The following is a 20521-nucleotide window of genomic DNA, read 5'->3' as shown; positions in this document are numbered from 1 at the left end:
TGGTGAGAGAAGGGCTATGCTATGTTATTGAAATACATCAAATAAACTAATGAATCGTGAAAATAGTGAAAGATGGATAATGCAAACAGTGGCAGTTTCACATATTGGCAAAGAAGAATGGGTAGAATACATCACGAACCTCTGCCGCCATCTTGAAATCCGCCATTTTGTTTTTTTCTTTTTGAAATGGAAAGATGGTGATGTGATATTTCAATTAGGGCCAGCATGTTCTCAAAAAGTAAATTATGAACTTTAGTGATCGTTATCTGTAGTTACTTAAGATTTAGGATCACCTTTATAGGTATTTACGAAAAGTTAGGAGACTGATACTCGTGTATTAAAAGTTTGGATTATCACGAAAACACACGTAAGTTAAACATATTCACAAGCCAAGAAAATTAACAGTGAAATTTGATATCCAAGTTGTATATTACTACATTATTATTATTATCATCAAATTTCACTGTTAGTTTTCTTGGCTTGTGGATATGTTTAACTTACATGTGTTTTCGTGATAATCCAAGCTTTCAGCTTACGAGTATCAGTCTCTTAGATTTTCGAATTAACTATTGTATAAAGATGATTCTAAATCTTCCAAATAAGTACAGATTACGATCACTAAAGTTCATAATTGACTTTTTGAGAACATGCTAGCCCTAATTGATATATCACATCAACATCTTTTTATTTCAAAAAATATCACAGATTTCAAAATAGCGGATTTAAAGATGGCAGCGGGGTTTCGTGATCTACTCTTTCCATTCTTCTTTTGCCAATATGTGAAACTGCCACTGTTTGAATTGCCTATCTTTCACTATTTTCACGATTCATCAGTTTGTTTGATGTATTTCGATAACATAACATAACCCTTCTCTCACCAACTTTGACCCCATATTTTTACATCCTCTATCAGGAGCATTATGTTTCATCCCGCAACTCGATTCATCCATTTGGACCCTTTACTTGTAAGTACTGTATTTAGAAACACGTAGCCATTGGAAAAAGACCAGTCATAACTTTTTCGTAGGATGTCCAAATACATAAGGAGAAATCAAGGTAAGGGAAAATAATAAATAAATATAATACTTGTTCCGAGCTTATGTAAAAAAACAAAAAAAAAAGAAAAAGCAATATTTTTACGGATGGTTGGAAACACTGATGAAATTAAGAATGCGCAGGACTATGTCCAGTATTATGTCTTTCAACAGAGATACATTCGTCCAAGTAGAGTTGCTTACATGCGAGTAGAAGTAAGGTGAAATGGCTGTCGTAATATAAAATCCCATCAAATGCAAAGTGAGATCTGTAATACGATATCTGAACGCCAAAGGACAGAATCCACCTGACATTCAGCGGGAGTTCTGTGCCATTTACGAACCGACAGTAATGAATAAAGGGTCAGGCAATGATGCAGAGAATTTCGGAAAGGCGTTTAAATGTTCAGACGATAAGCCTAGTTGGTGGAACACTTTAACAACGAGAAAGTGGTTCCACCAGTTCACTATAACTGAACCCGTCAAAAAGTTCTGGAAGTGTCTGCGAAACCAGTGCATCGAACCGTTGCTGACAAGCTGGGTTATTACAAACTGTGTGCAAAGTGAGGACCAAAACTACTGACATGTGCTCACAAAGGGCAAAGAATGACAGCTGCATGTGATTTTTTTTTTTTTTCTCGACTCACCCTCGGAACAGCTGCCACTTTCGTCATGGATGATTTTCCACAAACCGGGCACCAACATTCTTTCCTCGTTGATAGTACGTTAAGTCTGCCATTTAAATACACACAACACTCAAACTAAATACTGATAACAAAAGAGCAAGGTTCACGCCATACACGGACAACAAAATATGATCGCCAACCGCAATATGTGTTGAACAATAACGCTAGAAAAATACATGATTTGCATCCACTGTTCATATTATTCTGTTCAACCTCTGTAATTCTGTACACCAAACGACCAAAGTATCTTTAAAGAACGAGAAAGTATTTTGATTTAGTTCCTGCTTTAGATCACATACATATTTGAGAAATTATATGTAAACAATAATATGCTACTATTGAAATTATATCTAAACAATATGCTAGTATAGTACTATATTTACCACAATGAGGACCCTGAATTCCGTATCCCATTACTCCTCACAACCTATATCTTCTCTTAAAGAAATCAAAAGCTTGACAAAGAATTACTTAACTGTATGTGCTACAATTTTCCACATTTTAAATCCAGATTTAATATAGTTATTAAGTCATAGTTTTCAGTTAATTATACACTTTTTGAAAAATATATTTTCATCATTTACCATATATAATAAAATTATCTGTTTCTTATATTTCTTCACACACAGTTAATATTACCAAAAGACACACCGAAGAAAGCTGTATAAGTGGCTCACAGATCTTAAAAGATATTATAAGTTCTGCTGGTGATATTCATAAGTGTTTACAAGGCAAGATTGATGATGGTATATGTCCTGATAAACACTTAAAATTCTCCTACCACCCGTAAGTACATAAAATATTTTATTGTAATGCATAAATAAGAATGGACCATATGTGGTTCTAATCCTACATTAAACTACATGTCAAATATACCAATTTAACGAATGATCATTAAATTTAACATATTATTAATATTATCAAATGTTTAGGGTTGCCATATTTTAAAATTAGAAAAGCGTCATATTCTAAACCGTAAGTACTGATATGAACTTGTGTATTACAAATACTGACCTGGGATTCTTCGTACCTTTTAGTGATTTCTTTGTTAAGTGATATTTCCAATGTACTTTTCTAACGAAACTAAAGTAAAGCAAATTTAGTTTTTGCCTTTAGTGTTTTATTAAGTGAGTCTCGAATTATAAAATAAGTATTACAGTAAGATATGTGTAATTGTAAGGATATCTGTAAAGCAAGTTTTCAAAAAGAAAAAGCTATATTTAGCAGATATTGTTCATATGGTTTTCTCTCTACGAAACACAAAATAATTTCTAAATTTTTATTATAAGAAAGTTAAAACATATTTAGTAGTTTGGTGCATCTTTCATAAAATTTCTAATCATTTTTAAAGATAGCTACTTGAAATCGTACCAACATACAAAATTGCCTCGGTTTTACAATATGTGAAATACAGCATAAACATTTTAAAAGGGAAAAAGATTAATAATGAATCTAATCTAAACAAAATGCTAGGATACCGTAATCAAAGAAAACCACTGTGCATCAGAACAAATCTATTAGCAAACGGCTCTGCGCACACGCACTGGGCAAATAGCTCACAGCCTGAGCCTTAGCCCAAGTTTAAATTTAACTCAATCGCGATTGAGATTGACACAGAGATGTAGTGGTTTACGTTGAATATAACAACACTTTATCAATAAATTCGTGTTAGATTTTTCTCCAATCCAAAAAAGTGCGCGCTTTTTTTGTGATTAAGAGATGGTTAAGCGGGGGACGAATATAGGACCTGAAAATCAGGTGGTACCCGCTAAACTCGGGTAATATGGTAACCCTACGAACGTTCTGTTAAATGAACCAATTGCTACTCTAAAGTCTGTTATCACTAATGTCTGATGCATGATTTCGAAAATTTTGCAATTGTTAAATTATTTTCCGAATATAGCTAGATGTGACTGTCAGCATATGTCATATAATCCAACAGTTAAAGAGGGATGTCAGTCTTAAAAGGCAGATCTGTGGAAGAGGTGAGAAACAACGAATATCAACGAATATATGACAATTACGATTATGTAAAAACCGTAATAGCAAAAATTGCAATCACTTTCTTTCGAAGGTCTTTTGTAAAATATGAGCTGTGACAACATTCTTAATATCTTACAGCTTGAATAAAATTTAGGATTAATATTTCATATTAAAACTAAAAACCTAGCCGGTGACCGTTGAATGAGAAAAAGATTCTATAAATGTAATATGTATATTTTATATATAGCTAAACAAAAGGTACTACAGCACAATATTGGTTGTATTTTGTGTTTACCGATAACAGCGTCTTGAAGAAACCGTCAATTGGTGGCTAACAAATTTTTAAACGGTTTGCAACGCATTTAAGAGATGCACTATTAATCTGTCCTGTAGTCAGCTCGGTTTCTTAGAGGGAGCAGAAATTAACATTGAAGAATCATTGGCATATATCAGCTTACATTGTTGCGTTTTTTAACATGTATTTATCTAAACAAACTACTGGAAGTTTCGGATAGCTGAGGTAGCCGCAGGGAGACCTGAAGTTGGACTCAAAGGCTGTTAAGTCTCTCTGGCCATTTCTAGCTACGGGCCTGCTATGCTATTATTTATTTTAGCAGATAACTTTGCGTACTTCGATACAACTATGCTTTGGAAGTGCACCTGGTAGTTTATAACGGTAGTTTAACAAAGCTGTGATGTCAACATACTGATTTTTCAGTATTCTACTGAATTTTCAATTTACCTACTGATCTACTGATGGATTTTGTATAACCTGTTAAATCTTCTGATTTCACACTACCTCCAAAGTAAAGTAATTTTTATATTTATCGTTATTATAATCACTATGAGATATTAGGCAATAATCGTATAATGGCGCTCTTTACGTATTTACTGTTACGGCAATGGATATCCACTTCTGTAGGATTATAATACACATCAACTAGACAATTGAGTGGTAGTGGGTAGTTTGATTCTCTTTGCGGAATTGATTCCTTTCAATTCATTCCAAACAAGGATTCACTCCTTCGAATCGAATACCTTGCTTTCGCAATGTAGAATGATTTCAAGGTCTTTGGTTTTCCAATTCGATTCCGTCAAACAAGAATTCGTTCCTTTCTGGATTATGTTCTTTGTTTCCGATAAATTGAATAGTTCTGAGTTAACTCTCAAACATGATTCCTTCTTTCATCCAAAGTAGTCAAACCACTCTTATCAGGTGGGAAGTTCTTGCAAAGTGCTTTTCCGCTGTGAACAGAGATTGGAATGAGCGGAAGCGAAAATTGGGAAACATAAAAGTAAGGATAGCTGTGTTTCGAGACCTGTGAAGAAGGTTCTATTGTTTCTGATAATGGTAATGTTAAACACGGACTAAGAACAAACAAGAAATTACTTGTAGCTTTGAAATATTTTATTTACTAAAACTGGTTACTACGAGTGTACGTTGAAACTGTTAGAAGAGGCATCTTCCTTTTGACACTTTTTACATGACTTAAAATATAACAAAGCAAAGCAAATACGAGTAGCTTTTGTACCATTTCAAATATAAATACCAACACCTTCAAAAGAAGTATCATAGATCCAGAATCCATTTGATTCTCGTGGACCTACATAATTTTTGACTTTGTATTCTTTGAAGCACTTGGCAACGTGCTAGTAAGTACTTCTGCATACATTTTAAGTGCAAAATAAGGAAATTCTACAAAACCCCAAATAACGTCAATACCAGAAAGCTATTTTGAATCAATTTAATATGAGATATGATTGCCATTGATTATTACTCTTCATTTATTGTTAGAGATGTCTTCACGAACATTCAGGTAGATCCAAGGAATCTTACCAATCTTGAAAAGTATGGATGGGAATGCTCAAAGGCTAGTACACTTATTATCCATGGCTTTGCTCAAGATTCTACTTCTAAACCTATGGAGATTCTGAAGGCAGGTACGTCTAATATACTTTAGTAGATAATAAAATATTCAGATTTTTATTTTTATGTTTATTTTAATTTGGGTAATGTTGCACCTACAAAATTCTGCTTTCAATGGCCAGTAATTGTATGAAGTATCGTATTTTCAAATCAAATGTATACTAATAACAACGTTTTGAGTTTCGAAAATGTAAGGCTTTAATATATTCCTGATATATATATATATATATATATATATATATATTTGGGGGGGGCTAGCAGATTTGAAAACTATTCCTATCGGAAATCTATGTATATAAAAATGAAAGTGACTGTGTTTTTGATTTCATACCACTTGAACCACCTTACCGATCTCGATCAAATTTTCAACATAGATAAAGTTTGGGCCTGGGATGGTTTTTATCATTTCTTTGACGATACAACGCCGGGAAGGAGGAGGGGGAAGATATATAAAAATAAATAAAACAATAACTCTTGAACCACGCGACCGATTTCGATCAAATTTGCACATAGATGAGGTTCGGGCTTGAGATTTTTTTTTTTTTTTTTTTTTTATCAATACACTTTGACGGTGCAACTTAGGGGAGAGGGAAGATATTTAAAAATGATCCAAAATGACCGATATTATTGTCGAATTCATAGTTTTCGAGGTCGCTGAGATGAACAGTGATACTTTCAATGCAGTTTAAATCCAAATTCAGCCCTTTATGTCCGAAACGAAACGTATTCTCTCTGTGCAAAGTACGAGTATTCTGCTAGTTATATATATGGAGAAGTGAATAATCTTATTATCTTTAGTATTTTCATTTTCAGAAGCAAAATAAAAAACTAGAAGAGCTGAATGTACGACTGACGTTATATTAAACAAATTAGATGTTTTAATTTCATTTATGAAATTTAGAACTAGTAAGTATGTCATTATTGGGAAAATCAACAACAGTTGATAGAATCTGTTACTTAACAATGAATATTTATTTTTCATAGAACAGCGCATAAATAAATAAATAATGTACTGCAGCATAATGAAATCTATCAATTACATAAGTTTGGCAATAAATGGCATAGGCCTACTCCTTAACACCATAACAATTCGTTTTTCTCGATTTTTTCAAAAACTATACAAGATAATTTATGTTCACTCATGTCATTTTATTTAACTTAATATGATCTATTTACTCATATACGAGGTATGTTCAAAAAGCATTGAACGGTTGGTTGGCAAAAATACGTTTATTGATTTGGAAATCTGAAACACTAATCCCCTTGAAAATAGTCTCCTTGATAATGCACACACTTCTCCCAGCACTCCTGTCATTGTTGAAACACTTTTGGAGCGCAGTTTTTCGAAGTGTGAGGAACAATGTCGTCGCATTCCGCATGATGTCTTCTCTTGACTCAAGTTGGGTCCCTTTTAGTGGTATTTTTAGTTTAGGAAAAAGCCAAAAGTCGTACGGAGCCATGTCGGGTGAGTAGGAAGCCTGAATACCTAGAAATGTTTTATTTGGCGATGAAAACGTAAATCAAATTTCGAGGACACTCTTCTCATGCTCAAATTCTCGTTCAAAATAGAATGTATCGATCCGATTCAATGGTTTCATCCTGGGTATCGCTAAGCTCTTGGCAAAATTTGATGCAATATCGCTGCTCAAGTTTTTCTGTCATTTTACAAGAAACCGGAAATTCGACGACCGCTCACTACACGTTTTCACTCGTGAGTGGCCATGAGCGCTCATGAGTGTTCCCTCTTCATCTACACTGAAGAAAGTCCCTCGCGCTTCATTCGTTTACGAGGAAAAAAAATAAGGTTCGATACTTTTTGAACACACCTCGTATGTTTGATCCTTGTATAATATTATGTATTGTAGGTAAATAAAATTTAAAATGTTTAAGTTAAAAATAATTTTAGGATATGGTGAAATGTCAGTTATAAGGAAAAGTTTGATCAGGGAATACTTCAGCTTCAGTTTCCCCTTAAGAGGTGGTGTGATTATCATACAACTACAATTTTGGTTTACAGGAAAAAAATCTTTCTTAATTTTCTCGAAAATACACACGATAATTTATACTCACCCAGTAGCGATGCGTTTAACCTCTGTTTAACCTAACTAATAATAATAATAATAATAATAATAATAATAATAATAATAATAATAATAATAATAATAATCCTTCTACCACTCAGAATCGTCACCAAACATCAGACAAATAAAACAGTACATTTTATTGTCGTAACCAGTGATGCCAACCCGTGGGAAAATCCTATATCGTGCGAGTTTTTGACGTTATTTTCTCGGAAAGGTATAATAAACAGCATACATGGGATTTTTCGAAAAGATCGAAATTTACGGCTTATTCATTTAGATATTGTAAAATGTGACTAATACAGAGAAATTTAATTTTAATATTATAGTATATTTTTAATTAGCATAATGTGGGCAATTCATACGAAAAATGGGATTTTTTGCCTCTCGAGTTGGATTTCATATTGTTTCAGGTTGGCATCACTGTTTGTAACCGTGAGACATTTATATTTTGTATAACAGTGTGTACAAATTTTCTTACCTTGGTATCATCTTACTCCTCAATGTTTAGTTTCTGTGTTGGTCTACGATCTGTAATAGCTCTTTTATTTTCAAATGAACATTGAGCAAATAGATTTCACAAAAGAAAATCAAGCAAATCCACACTTTCTGTTCAGTCGGGCATTCTGACGACATTACACGCACGAATATTTCTGAATTGTTTACGAAAATATAAACCCACAAGCACGCCTACTTGCCGTACATTCTTAAACAAAGCGCTGCAATCAGAGTTGCCAATTTGTGAGAGTCCTACTCCCCTAAAACTACAGTATTTTCATTTTAAAGGTTTTCGCTTTGGTATACTAGTAGTATTTTCCTCTTGGATTATTAAATGTTTGCTTAAATGATAATAGTTGAACGACAAAAAGTAGTCTATTATTATTATTATTATTATTATTATTATTATTATTATTATTATTATTATTATTATTATTATTATTATTATTACACTATCTTCTAATATGCAACAAATGCCGAACAAAATATCAACACTTTTCCAGAATTTAGTTATGAATAATGTTAAATTATAAGAAACAAAAAAATTACTAGCTAATGTGCATCTTTATCAAAGGCCCTATTACACATCCTTATCCTTACATATATAATAATAGCGACGGTGAGTTTCAGTGAAAATGTATATTTCATTTTATCATATCAGATATTATACCAAAGGTATCAATTGAAATTCTGATGTATTAGAGTGTGCTGTTTACAGTGGATACTTAGGTTCTCCGGATGAATGAAATTGTAGTCCACTTTACCGATATTGACTACGTCATGTTTGTTTTGATTTCCTTTATAATAATGAACTGGAATTTTAATAATGTGAGTTTATTTTTTTTAAAGTCTAGCTAATTACTGTTGGTTATTCAACACAAGTTTCCATTATATGTGTAAATTTAAATTAAATTTGATTATTCAGGATTAAAATCATACATAACAAAATTTACCTATAAATGTTCTTCATACATATAGTGAGATTTGAAGAAGAAAACAATGAAATGAAACCTTTAAATTTCCAGTTCATTTCAAAGAAAATAGAAAAAGATAATTCCTCTTATAAATCAATGGTCTGGAAAAAATCAAAAATAGGGCAGATTTTTAACACTGTTAAAATGCACTTTCGAGTATTTTACCTTCTCCTCCTAGAAGTAATTGGATTTCGTAAATTATTTGCTAATGCTTAACTACAGTGTTTAGTCTCATTTATACAACAAAATATAATATTGATATTAGGAATGTGGGTTCTATTTTTTTAAAGAAAATATTTAATGATTTGGAGAATCTGTCATAGTTCTCAAATGATTTGCATCAAAAATCAGCATATTAAAACTGATAAATTTACAGAATGTCTATTCATTTGTTTCGACATTTTTAACTTTCTGTTTTCTTTTTATGAAAATATTATGTACACTCATGTCCAAAATGATTGTCGCATATCTATAATTATCTTCTTGTAAGAATATAATTTGATAATGATTTTGCAGGGTACTTTTAATACTGATACTATGTGTATAATCGGGAAATGAATATTTGTGGTAAATTTCATAGGAAAAGAATTATAAATACGAAAATTAGAATGAGTAGAACAAAATGTTGCTAAATGGACAGGAAAGTTTTATTTTCGTTTTATTGTTCTTATTTACTGCTCTTTTGACATGAAATTTTCCCCATACATGTCTTTGCCGATTATACACATACTAACAATATAAGAAATACCGCGCGAATTCGCTATCAAATTATATTCCTATATCAGCATATTTATAGATATGCGACAATAATTTTGGACATGAGTGTACATCGAGTCACTTTTTTTTTCAAGGATTAACTTTAATGCCTTTCTTTTTCTGAAGTATAAAGTTTCTAACAGCTTACAAGAAATAGCTTGATTTTGTTCAGTCATTTTAGTTGCAACATAACATGTATTCCACTAAATCGTTGCAAATCAATTCTTTAGATGGACGATAATCTCATCTTATTTTAATTTATGCTTAACTTAATCTTGCTTTTGCAAGAATTGGTTGAAATTAGAAACATGACCGTAGTTTTATGTAAATACAAACTTCTGAACATAAAGTGAAGAGTGCAGCGGAGCCATTAAATATTTTGAATAAATCGCGAGATAATATTTGTCATTACTGTAATTTAGAGTAATTTTATTCAAGCAATAGTAACTTCAAGTTTAAAACTTTGTTACGTGTAATTTAAAGAATCGGCATTACTCTATTATTCTTTATGTTTTTAGCCCACATTCAGAATGGAACTTCCCACGTGTTTACTGTGAACTGGGGTCAATATTCTCGCATGCCTTGTTATTTAGGAGCAGTACAGAGTATATACCCGCTTGGCAAATGTGTAGCACAACTCGTGGACGCAATTCTAGATCATTGTCCCGTTGGGGCAGTTCGCCTTGTTGGATACAGTCTTGGAGCACATCTTGCAGGAGCCACAACCATCAACGTCAGGAGCGAGCATTTTGCACGTGTCTGGATTGTCGGTAACTCTTTTGATTTATTGTCTAATGCTATTCTATTATGATCTCCAAGTACGCAAGTATATTTTGATGTATTATGATTATTAAGAAGTATTAAATGTCAATCAAAAAGTGACGTAAAAGTATCCGTATCCAAAGGATGGTGAAATCAGCAAGAACACATTCCGTAACACCTTCATAGGTCGCATTTCTTCAAAAAATATTAATAAAACATATAAGAAATGTTTTGAGTATTTGATCTCGAATAATTTTAAAGTATGGTTTCTCTAAGCAAAATTCTATGTTCTTTCATTAAATGTTTTTTAATATTTCCTTTTGTATTTTGGGTTAAATTTTCAGTGAAACAAGAACATATCTGAAAAGGGATTCTTTCTGGATTCCCTCATACGTCCGTGTTGACGAGTCATTATGTGAGACAAGCTTTTGCAATTCTTAGTTTAAGTACAAGAATTACCATGCGTTACATTGCAAAGGAGGTGATTCTTTCTAATACAGTGCATTTTAATTCATAAATATACTAGTGTAAATACCTTGAAGAACACCTGATATCGATTTGAACGAAATTTGCACTATAGAATTTGTGTCCATAGAGACATGGCAATCTTAGATTGAAGATCTTAGCATGTGGCGTTGTACAGCGGTGGACACTTCTAAATGGTACAGCCATATGGAGATTTACGGCTAAGGTGTACCATTTAGAAGTGTCCACCGCTGTACAATGCAGGATGTTTATAGAGTTTAAAGAGGGTATGCTGAAAGTAGTTTGAAGGTCGTCGCGTAGTACAAAGAGTGCAGTTGTGTGTGCGAATCCAGTATGAGGAAGCCATCGCCTGTGTCTGCAACTCCAGGACGACAACAGAGAGTACCTATTGTGTAACTAAATTACTTCGACCGTGAATGTGTGGTGGGGTTGCGAGAGGAGAGTAATCGTTCTGCTAAATTGTCGTGTTAGTGATCTATCGGTCTGTACACTTTAGAAGGTTGATGGTTCTCAAAGCTGATGAGTCTCAAGTGGTCTTCGTGATGCACCGGGAATACCAGGACAGACGGATCGTTCAGGCCACTCTAACTGACAGGACTGCGACCGCCTGTCAGAACTACTCTGTCTTGTGTCAGCACACATATATTCTGGTATGTTGCCAAGGGGGCATGCCGGGGAGTCCGGACCCCCCTTCGAAACCAGAAAAGAAAAAAATTAAGGAAGGATGAAACAAAAAGAAGCGAGAAAAATAAGAATCAGCGTTAAAAATAGAAAGCTACAGCAAGCTTTTATTTACTCTTTCTTATGAGGAGATTTGTATTACTTGCAATACATCGTGGCGAATAAGGGAATATCCTGGAAAAGTCAGGGAATTTGAAATTTCTAGAAAAGTTACGGAATTTTCAGAATTTCAGCCACTAGTCAGGGAAATTTCAAGCATTCGAAAGCGTAGTGCCGTTCTGTAATAGCATGGAAATTTTTATCAATTTTTCGTCATCACTTTTCTGCAGTATTAAACATCTTATTTCAGGAACAGTTTTCTACTGCTCCTTTAACCTGTCATTAGGAACAGAGTAGTTGGAGGAATAATGAAAACAAAAAAGTTATGTGGAAAGAAATTTCCGTTAACATTTGATTCAACAGAAAAAGAAACACACAAGTAAATATTGTAAAATATTTGACAAGACATTATTGCATATGTACTTTTCATAATAGTGGATCTGTACATTTTATAATAGTTGAGGTCATAGTGAAAGGAAAATTGTTATTATTGAATGAACAAAGGAAGGAATGTAAAATCTGTTTAAATATATATATATATATATATATATATATATATATTTTTACTCGAGATTTCTTCATAGTTTGTTATCAAAATACTTACTAACATATCCTCATTTTTATTGTCCTAAAAAAACAATATATGTTGCCAGTAAAATAGTTTGGATTCATCGAGCTCCTGGATTCCCCCTTCTTTTACGAAATCCTGGCTATGTGAATACAAAACTAGACAATCGATTGTTGGAAACTTGATTACCCTGACAGTTATTCACAATCGAAAACGTCTTCAGTGGTATCGGAAGAGACTATAGTGATAAGGCGATGCAGAGTGATTGTATTCAGTAATGAGAGTCGTTTCGCATAGAACACAATAACTTCTGTTTGCATGTCATCCACGCACGTGAGTGAGCAGGGAAATCCTCCGTGTATTCGAATTTATCATACAGGGCACACACACCTTACATTCTGGTATAGTGACAATGATTTTACATCTGGTTCTCCTCTGATTTTATTCAGAATAATGTGACTGGTGCATCGTACATTCCTGACGTCGTCAACCTTATCATTCGACCTCATTTGGACACTTTGTGGGATACATCTTCCAGCAGGATAACAAGCATAATCATCTTGCAGGACAATTCAACTTATTCCACTTGGAATACGCCCTCTACCCTGATTACTGTAAATCCTGATTTAGACTTATCGGTGATGTATGAGGCGTGGTGAGAATTCATCTGGCCACGAGCTTGGCTTCAGGAACAACCATCGGCACCTTGCACAGACATTTGTCGGCTATACTCGAACTATCTGCTTGGTTGGTATGTTATACGTAATATTTCGATCAGTATCGTATGTTTTTGAATACCCTATAAAAATGTTCAAAATGTTCCACAGACACCATGTTAGGATCACTATTGCATAACATCTTCCTCTTGTGTACCTCATTGGGGGAAATCTCTGAAATCCCAATGGATACTCTTAACTGTTTTTCCACAAGTGGTATATGATAACGTTTACCTCCAGTTCTGTTAATATTGTTAGTTAGATGGAGTTTTACTTTCATCTGATCAATTGATAAGTGCCGTAATCAACTAGTTCATTTTGACTCTTTTTTGACTTTTCTTCAAAGTTCAAGTAGGGAGATCATGTTCTTTTCAACGTGATCATCTGCCAATTTCTGCTCTGTAATGACAGCTTTGTGAGAATAGGTGCAATATTGAAAGAAGGACATGGTCCTATTATGATTTATTTTTTTTAAAGATTAATGCATACTTACTACACACATTAAAGGATTAATCATATTATGATGTTAGTTATTCTGTATCATTATTGCACTCTCTTGACGCCAACGTATCCAAAGTGCCTTTAAGTTCTTAGGAGTGCGTAAGTTCTTTCCGGACACGAAGTCTTTTAACTTTCGAACCAAGTGGAAATAATACTCTCCATCTCAAATTTAGCAAGATTCTCAGTTTTGTTGCACATTTTCAGAGCTCACAATCCTTATTCATATCTGCACCGTATAGCTGCTTGGCTCTAAATGAGGGATCATAGATAGAGTACGATGCTTAATACAAATGTTCCCTTTTTGCGGAAAACATCTTCCCATTGCTGATGAACTCAAAAACGCTCTCATATATGGTTGAATACATAGGCAGCAACAGAGTACAACGATAGTATAAACTGGAATTACGCTATGTTAAGTGCTTGAATGTGCATGGCGAATACTTGGAAAGTATGTAGTTTCTGTATCATAAATCTTTTACTCATTTCATCTCTCATTTGTACTTTCTTTTTCTGAATTACTCTCGTATTTATTGTAGTTATTTCATGTTCAACAACTGAATATAAGCTACGAGCTACATGTTTATCCTAGAAATTGTCACTGTCCCTACTTACTTTCTTCTTTAATCATTTCGGATGTTGAAGTCAAAATACATTATACTTTAGTTTATATAAACTGGCCCTCGTTTCTCCTACAGTAGGGAGCTGCTACTAAAATCAGGACACATCCTTCTACAATGTTTCGAGCTATATATATATATATATATATATATATATATATATATATATATATATATGCATTATATACCGTATCATTATATATGTCCAGATTTTAGATTATTCCATTAAATACTTTCAAATTTCTCTACGAAAGTTTCATTTGTCAAGTTAATAATATACGTTTTGGTTTTAAAACAAGCTTTAGATCCAGGCAAAATCATAGTGGCTGGTTTGGGAACAGGAAGTATTCTTTACAAAGAATTGGACAGATACCTAAATGATGACAGATATGTGTTGGATTTGTACGATGCTCCTTTTATTGAAACAATCGTCACGAACTGTGATGGATTTTTTGGAAGGTCATGTGATTCTAGGAGTGGCCATCTTCAGTTCTGTGTTAACGGAGGAAATAGCCAATGCGATTGTATCCGTAAGTATATAGCATTTGTTATTAACGTATTGTAATTTATAACATTCTCACGCTTTGATTTTATTAGTCTATGAAATAACTGCATGAAAAGTATTTCATTAACAACACGAGCTAAACAATATAACGATTTGACATGAATAGTATCTACAAGGCAATAATTTCTCCTAAAATGGAAAATTGTTCATCTGTCTCAACAATATCAGCGGCTAAACTTAGTTCTAAATGCTTCCTGACAATAGTACGTTTAAGAGTAGCTCATAGACGACAATGACAAAACACGAACTGTTAAAAACACTAAATATTCAACTACCTGACACTTATCATAAAATCAGTGATCTCAAACATCTGTACAAACTCACACATAGCCAACTCAGATCCGAAACGCTACTCTCAAAGGGAACATTCCGATTTGGTGAATTCAATTGCTGAAAATGATTGCTAGCACTGGATTCAGCACCAAAAGAAACAGAGAAAAAGAGAGTGTTTAGTGGCAGACCGTATAATAGGTGGAAGATAAATGAGGGCAAAGTGCGAAGATAGAACGTAGAAAATGTCTAAAAATGCTATGTTAATTGTGAAACGAGTAGAGGGATTTAGTTCAAATGTTGGATATGAGGAATGCATGTAGAGCTCTATTGAATAGGCGTAATGTGAATCATGGGGGCATCTGAAAAGCCGCCATGTTGGAATTAAAGCAAGAAGAATGCACGGGAAAGGGGTCATGTGACCTATGGCTCTTGACGCATACCGTCTATTGAAATCAATAGTGGCCAATACTGTTTGAAACCTCTGTAACAGGAGGCGTTCCGCGCTATGTATCATTACTGTCATAAAGGTGACGTGAATAAAAATAACTATAGACCCTTTAGTACGTTCCATGAGCTCGTTATATACATAAGGGGTAGAAAGAGAATCGAATCCTGGAACATCAAGAATTTTGAAACGTGTAACGGAATGATAAGTAGTTGTACTGGATGAATGTTAGCGTGGTACCTTGCACAAAGAAACCTGTTCTATGCAGAAACAAGACTGTGTCCACGTCTATCACACACAAAGATGGCAAATTGTTTCGCAGGATGACGAGCAGAGGCGGAAATTTGCTTATGAATTCGTCACACTAACGAAGCAAGTGATTGCATAACACAAACTTCTTTCCTCACAAGTTTTGAATGCTGACCAAAGCCGTTTCGACAAAGAGCTACATTGTGGACGGACTTTGTCGTTCCAAGGTGAGAAGAGAATATACGCTGAAGTTGGATCTGCATCAGCTACTACCTATTCATAAATGATATATCCTGTTGTTTCCATGGATGGGAAATTAATGAGTCCCATGTATCTCCTCTGCATCGAGTCAAGTGTCCACTTTCCAGCCCAAAAACGTCCCATGTTCATATGCTGGTGAATGTGCAAATATGACCATGGATAATCTGAAAGAGTTCATGACTGACGTTTTCTGGTCTTCTATAGAACAGACAATACTGCTGCTCTTCATTGATTCGTGGAGAACCAAGAAAGATGAAGAGTTAGTGTGCAGAAACCTGACAATGTTGAATTTACCCGACTCCTTATCCCTGATGGTTGCACGTCACCCATACAACCGTTGAATATGTTCTCCTTACGTCCATATAAGAATTTCGTAAATTATATAATAGACACCGTTTTTCTGTCATCTGACTTCAAAATATGACAACGGGACAACTTAATTAACTTGAAATCACTCACTCACTTCTAGTTTAGAGCACCAAGGTTCCAAGCTATGATTAGATATGCTTCCTACAAAACTGGATATTTGCGAACAACATCTGGCGCATTCATGACACCTGTCGACTATTGTTTCAATTTCAAGACCAGCGACAGCTGTTACGAGTACGATTGTCCATCTTTACCGTTTTATAAATGTACCTACTGTTCTCTCCATTTTTGTATCAACCATACAATCATTCTTAAGGTCCATAACAGTTACAACTAAATAGAGGTCTCGGTCACTACTGATTTCCATAGACGGTGTGTGTCAAGAGCCACATATCACATGACCCCTTTCCCGTATATTCTTCTTGTGCTAATTCCAACATTGTGGCTTTTCAGATGTCTCCCATGATTCACATTACGCCTATTCAGTGGAGCTCTACATGCATTCCTCATATCCAACATTTGACCTCAATCGTTTCACAATTAGCATGGCATTTCTATACATTTTCTACATTCTATCTTCGCACTTTGCCCTTATTTATCTCCCACCTATTATAGGTCTGCCACTAAACACCCTCTTTTTCTCTGTTTCTTTTGATGCTGAATCCAGTGACAGCAATCATTTTCAGCAATTGAATTCACCAAATCGAAATAGTCCTTCATCAGAATTGTATTTCCGAATTCCATTCAGACAAACACGTAATGTACATCTTTTTCATATAGTACGACCTAGGTTGTCAATAGTTCTGTTCTGCAGTCTTAATAAATTATACAATGAAATGTCACATAACCCGTAGATTTATTTAATTCTGAAGCTGTATATAACTCTGCACTACTATGTCATTTTAGTGGATAAATTCTAGTCAGCTATTGTCAACCTTTCTTGTTATTACTTAGATGATATTATTATTATTATTATTATTATTATTATTATTATTATTATTATTATTATTATTATTATTATTATTATTATTATTATTATTATGTTATCATCTCTTAGATTTCTTAGATATTCCAGTATAAACTGGTGTTCAGCTGTATCTGGAATTATGTTCGTAAATAAATAAATATAAATGTCATTACCACAATACCAAATGGAAAAGCTATAGACCAATATTAACCTGCTATACCTTACCTTATCACCTTCTTCTCATGGTTATTTTTTCCAATACAAGATGTTTCGGAGGATTGTACTTGCTTTGTATTTGATATTTGATGTACTAATTATAGAAGAAACTGAAACTTACATCCGAAAAGTGTTTCCAAACCTCTTATTCTCATACACGAGTACTGTTTCTAGCAAAGCCCTAAAACGTTGAATAAAATAAAAATATAAGACGTTAAGTATGAGAACCTAGCAGATAAAGCTGGTTTTATATCAAAGTTGAATATGGTTTCATCTTATATATAAAGTTGAATATATGTTTGTAAGTGTGTTTGCTATTCTCACCATTGATTTAGCATCGTTGAGTTGGTTTGCTTCCAGGGGACTGCAAGAAAGTGTCCTCAGGCTATTTTGATTTTTGTGTTGCAAATCTTTGAAATGAAATCTTTGAGTTTTACGTCCCACACTTATGACGTTTAGGCTAAAGGAGACGGTGATTATGACAAATGAATTAAAATGGTGGAATGAAGAAAGTGGGAGGAAACGGGAGAACCCCGAGAAAACTCACGACCACGGTGTTTGTCCACCACAAAGTCCACACGGCGCGAGCTGGAATCGAACCAGAGATCCCAAGCACCGGATGTGAACGCTCTATCACTGAGCCATTGCGCCCCGCTTTTTGTGTTGCGTCATTTACTCATTTCAACTAGTGTGACCTAATTTAATAAAATATCTAAATGACTTCTTAAGTTTAGAAATATTTTTAGTAATGAAGTTTAAATATTAAATTGGTCTTACATTAAAATAGCACTTTTAAATTTCTTTTCTTTTCAGTTGACACTTGTAATCACCTCATGTCAATCACTTACTATGTTTATATCCTTGGTAATTCTGAAGAAGCTCCCTTCATTGGATATCGAGCTTCAGGGAACAGTTGTTCTCCACGAGAAGCAGTCTGTAGCGCAGAAAATGAAGAAGAGCCTGTTCAAACTGCTATCATGGGGAGACAGTTTCCTCACAGGTAATAGAAACGAAGTGGCGGCTTTTGAGGGAAGGAACATCGGTAAAAATTTGTACTTCATCGTTACAAGTTAAGAGGAAAAAGATTATATAATACATTGATACTTACATACAGTTTTCTGAAGTTTTTTTTCTTTTAGCTTGCAGCTATAAAATTTAATATAACAAAGTTTAATGATTAATGAAGAATAAAATTAAAATTAATAACTTAACATATGAGTGTTATGGCGTATTGTGTACATTTATCTATATGTTCCACACTTGACGCCATTCATAATTGTACTAAATCAGGATTTTTCAACCTTTGGGTCAGAACCCCAGAAAGACGCGAGACGAATATATCGGGGTCCGAAAGAAAGTAAAGATAGATAAATGTAATTAGGTTCTAGTAGCGCGATATTTTTATCTTAAAGATTATCTTAAACTAAAGACAAATATCCATATGTCAAATACAACAAAAAATATTTTGAACCCAGCTCGCGCAAAGTGAACTCGGGATCAGGAATCATAAAATGTATGTTTGAATGACCCCTAAATCGAGTTTCCTTTTTTTTTTTTAATGGAATAAGAACATCATACTGAGTTAGGTGGTAGTTTGGGTTTGGCTACACTGTATGTAGTACTCCAGATATAAGGCGTACAAGAAAATGTTTAATTGAAATACATAGGATCTTTTGATCCAAAATAGACGACGTGATATGAAATTAGTTGAAAAAGACTGGACTAAATTTTAGTGTCTTGGCAAACAAAATTGATATAATCAATACGACATTGCTTTAATCATATTTGGGTTATTGAGTTGAGTTGATTTTGAGTTTTACGTCCCGTTCAGCAGCGAGGCTATATGAGACGTGGACCTACTGATTAACGTGGAATCCGAACCACATGAGCTCCATTTGGGTTATTGATCATTCTAAGTCCGTTTTACAAAAACTAGATCAATTTATTTCGTAAGATGGAGCAGCAGTTGGTACAACTAGTAAGAATTAAGGGCTTATATTTGTCAAACAGGCTTTGTATTTAAATCTTAGTCTCAATTTAAATAAATACTATGGAAAGTAATTTAATAATTTGATATTTGTATTTTTTCAGTGACCAAGGTTTGTATTGTGTGAACATTCCTGCCAATCACGACGTCTGTAAATCCCGACCATGCAAATAATCGTCTGAACGGAATAATACTTTCAGCGGCTAGACTAATACACAATGTATTTGTTGATACTGTTAAAGGCTATATTTGAAGTTGACTGTAAAATTAGTTTTTTGTACAATGTAGTATAATAGTAATAAAACGCTTAGTAAATCATTTAGATATGATGTTTTATTAATCAAAGAAATAAAGTTCTATTTAAATTAACATTACTTCACAATTTTATTTTAATTGATCTGCTAAAATAAACGAAAAAAGTACGTTGTAGTTCACACTAATATTTAAGTTGACTTCAAAGACTGACTTTCTTCAATTTTGTTTGTTTTCGGTCCATCTGACAACAATAATAATTTTTGTCTTCTAAGTGACAAATGGCAAACCATTTTTAGTATATTAAAGTTCTTAACATGTAACATTTTTATGTGACAAAAGCTAGTTGAATTCTAGCAGAAACAAAAAGTAACCTCAGTTTATTAACACAATTTTTACTTCATATTTCATTCAAACTTCCTATATATATATAAAAACAGTACCAGTTATTGTTAATCTACCAACAACACATTTTTAAACTAGAACTTAAAGTATCTAGGTTAAATGCCTGAATGGTTGTTGATCGAACAAATTTCATGAAATATTTGTGAAGATCGCCTTTTCAGTA

At 33.7% G+C, this 20521-nt stretch overlaps 1 protein-coding gene across 1 annotated transcript in view; it reads left to right on the top strand.

Annotated features, from left to right (window-relative positions):
* Positions 1 to 19918, top strand: part of LOC145684706 (phospholipase A1-like) — a 41770-nt gene extending 21852 nt beyond the window's left edge. Inside the window, exons 2-7 of the mRNA XM_081757082.1 lie at positions 2350 to 2506; positions 5499 to 5644; positions 10458 to 10709; positions 14669 to 14899; positions 18528 to 18714; positions 19806 to 19918. Of these exons, the coding sequence (XP_081613208.1) occupies positions 2350 to 2506; positions 5499 to 5644; positions 10458 to 10709; positions 14669 to 14899; positions 18528 to 18714; positions 19806 to 19875 (1043 nt within the window). The 3' untranslated portion in view covers positions 19876 to 19918. The remainder of the gene's footprint in view (positions 1 to 2349; positions 2507 to 5498; positions 5645 to 10457; positions 10710 to 14668; positions 14900 to 18527; positions 18715 to 19805) is intronic.
* The last annotated feature ends 603 nt before the right edge of the window (positions 19919 to 20521 follow it).

This window comes from Thermobia domestica, chromosome 5 (genome assembly GCF_964235325.1).
Source record: "Thermobia domestica chromosome 5, izTheDome1.hap1.1, whole genome shotgun sequence".
NCBI classification, from domain to species: Eukaryota; Metazoa; Arthropoda; class Insecta; order Zygentoma; family Lepismatidae; genus Thermobia; species Thermobia domestica.
Note: the sequence above shows the minus strand (reverse complement) of the source record. Positions and strands in the feature narration are given on the sequence as shown.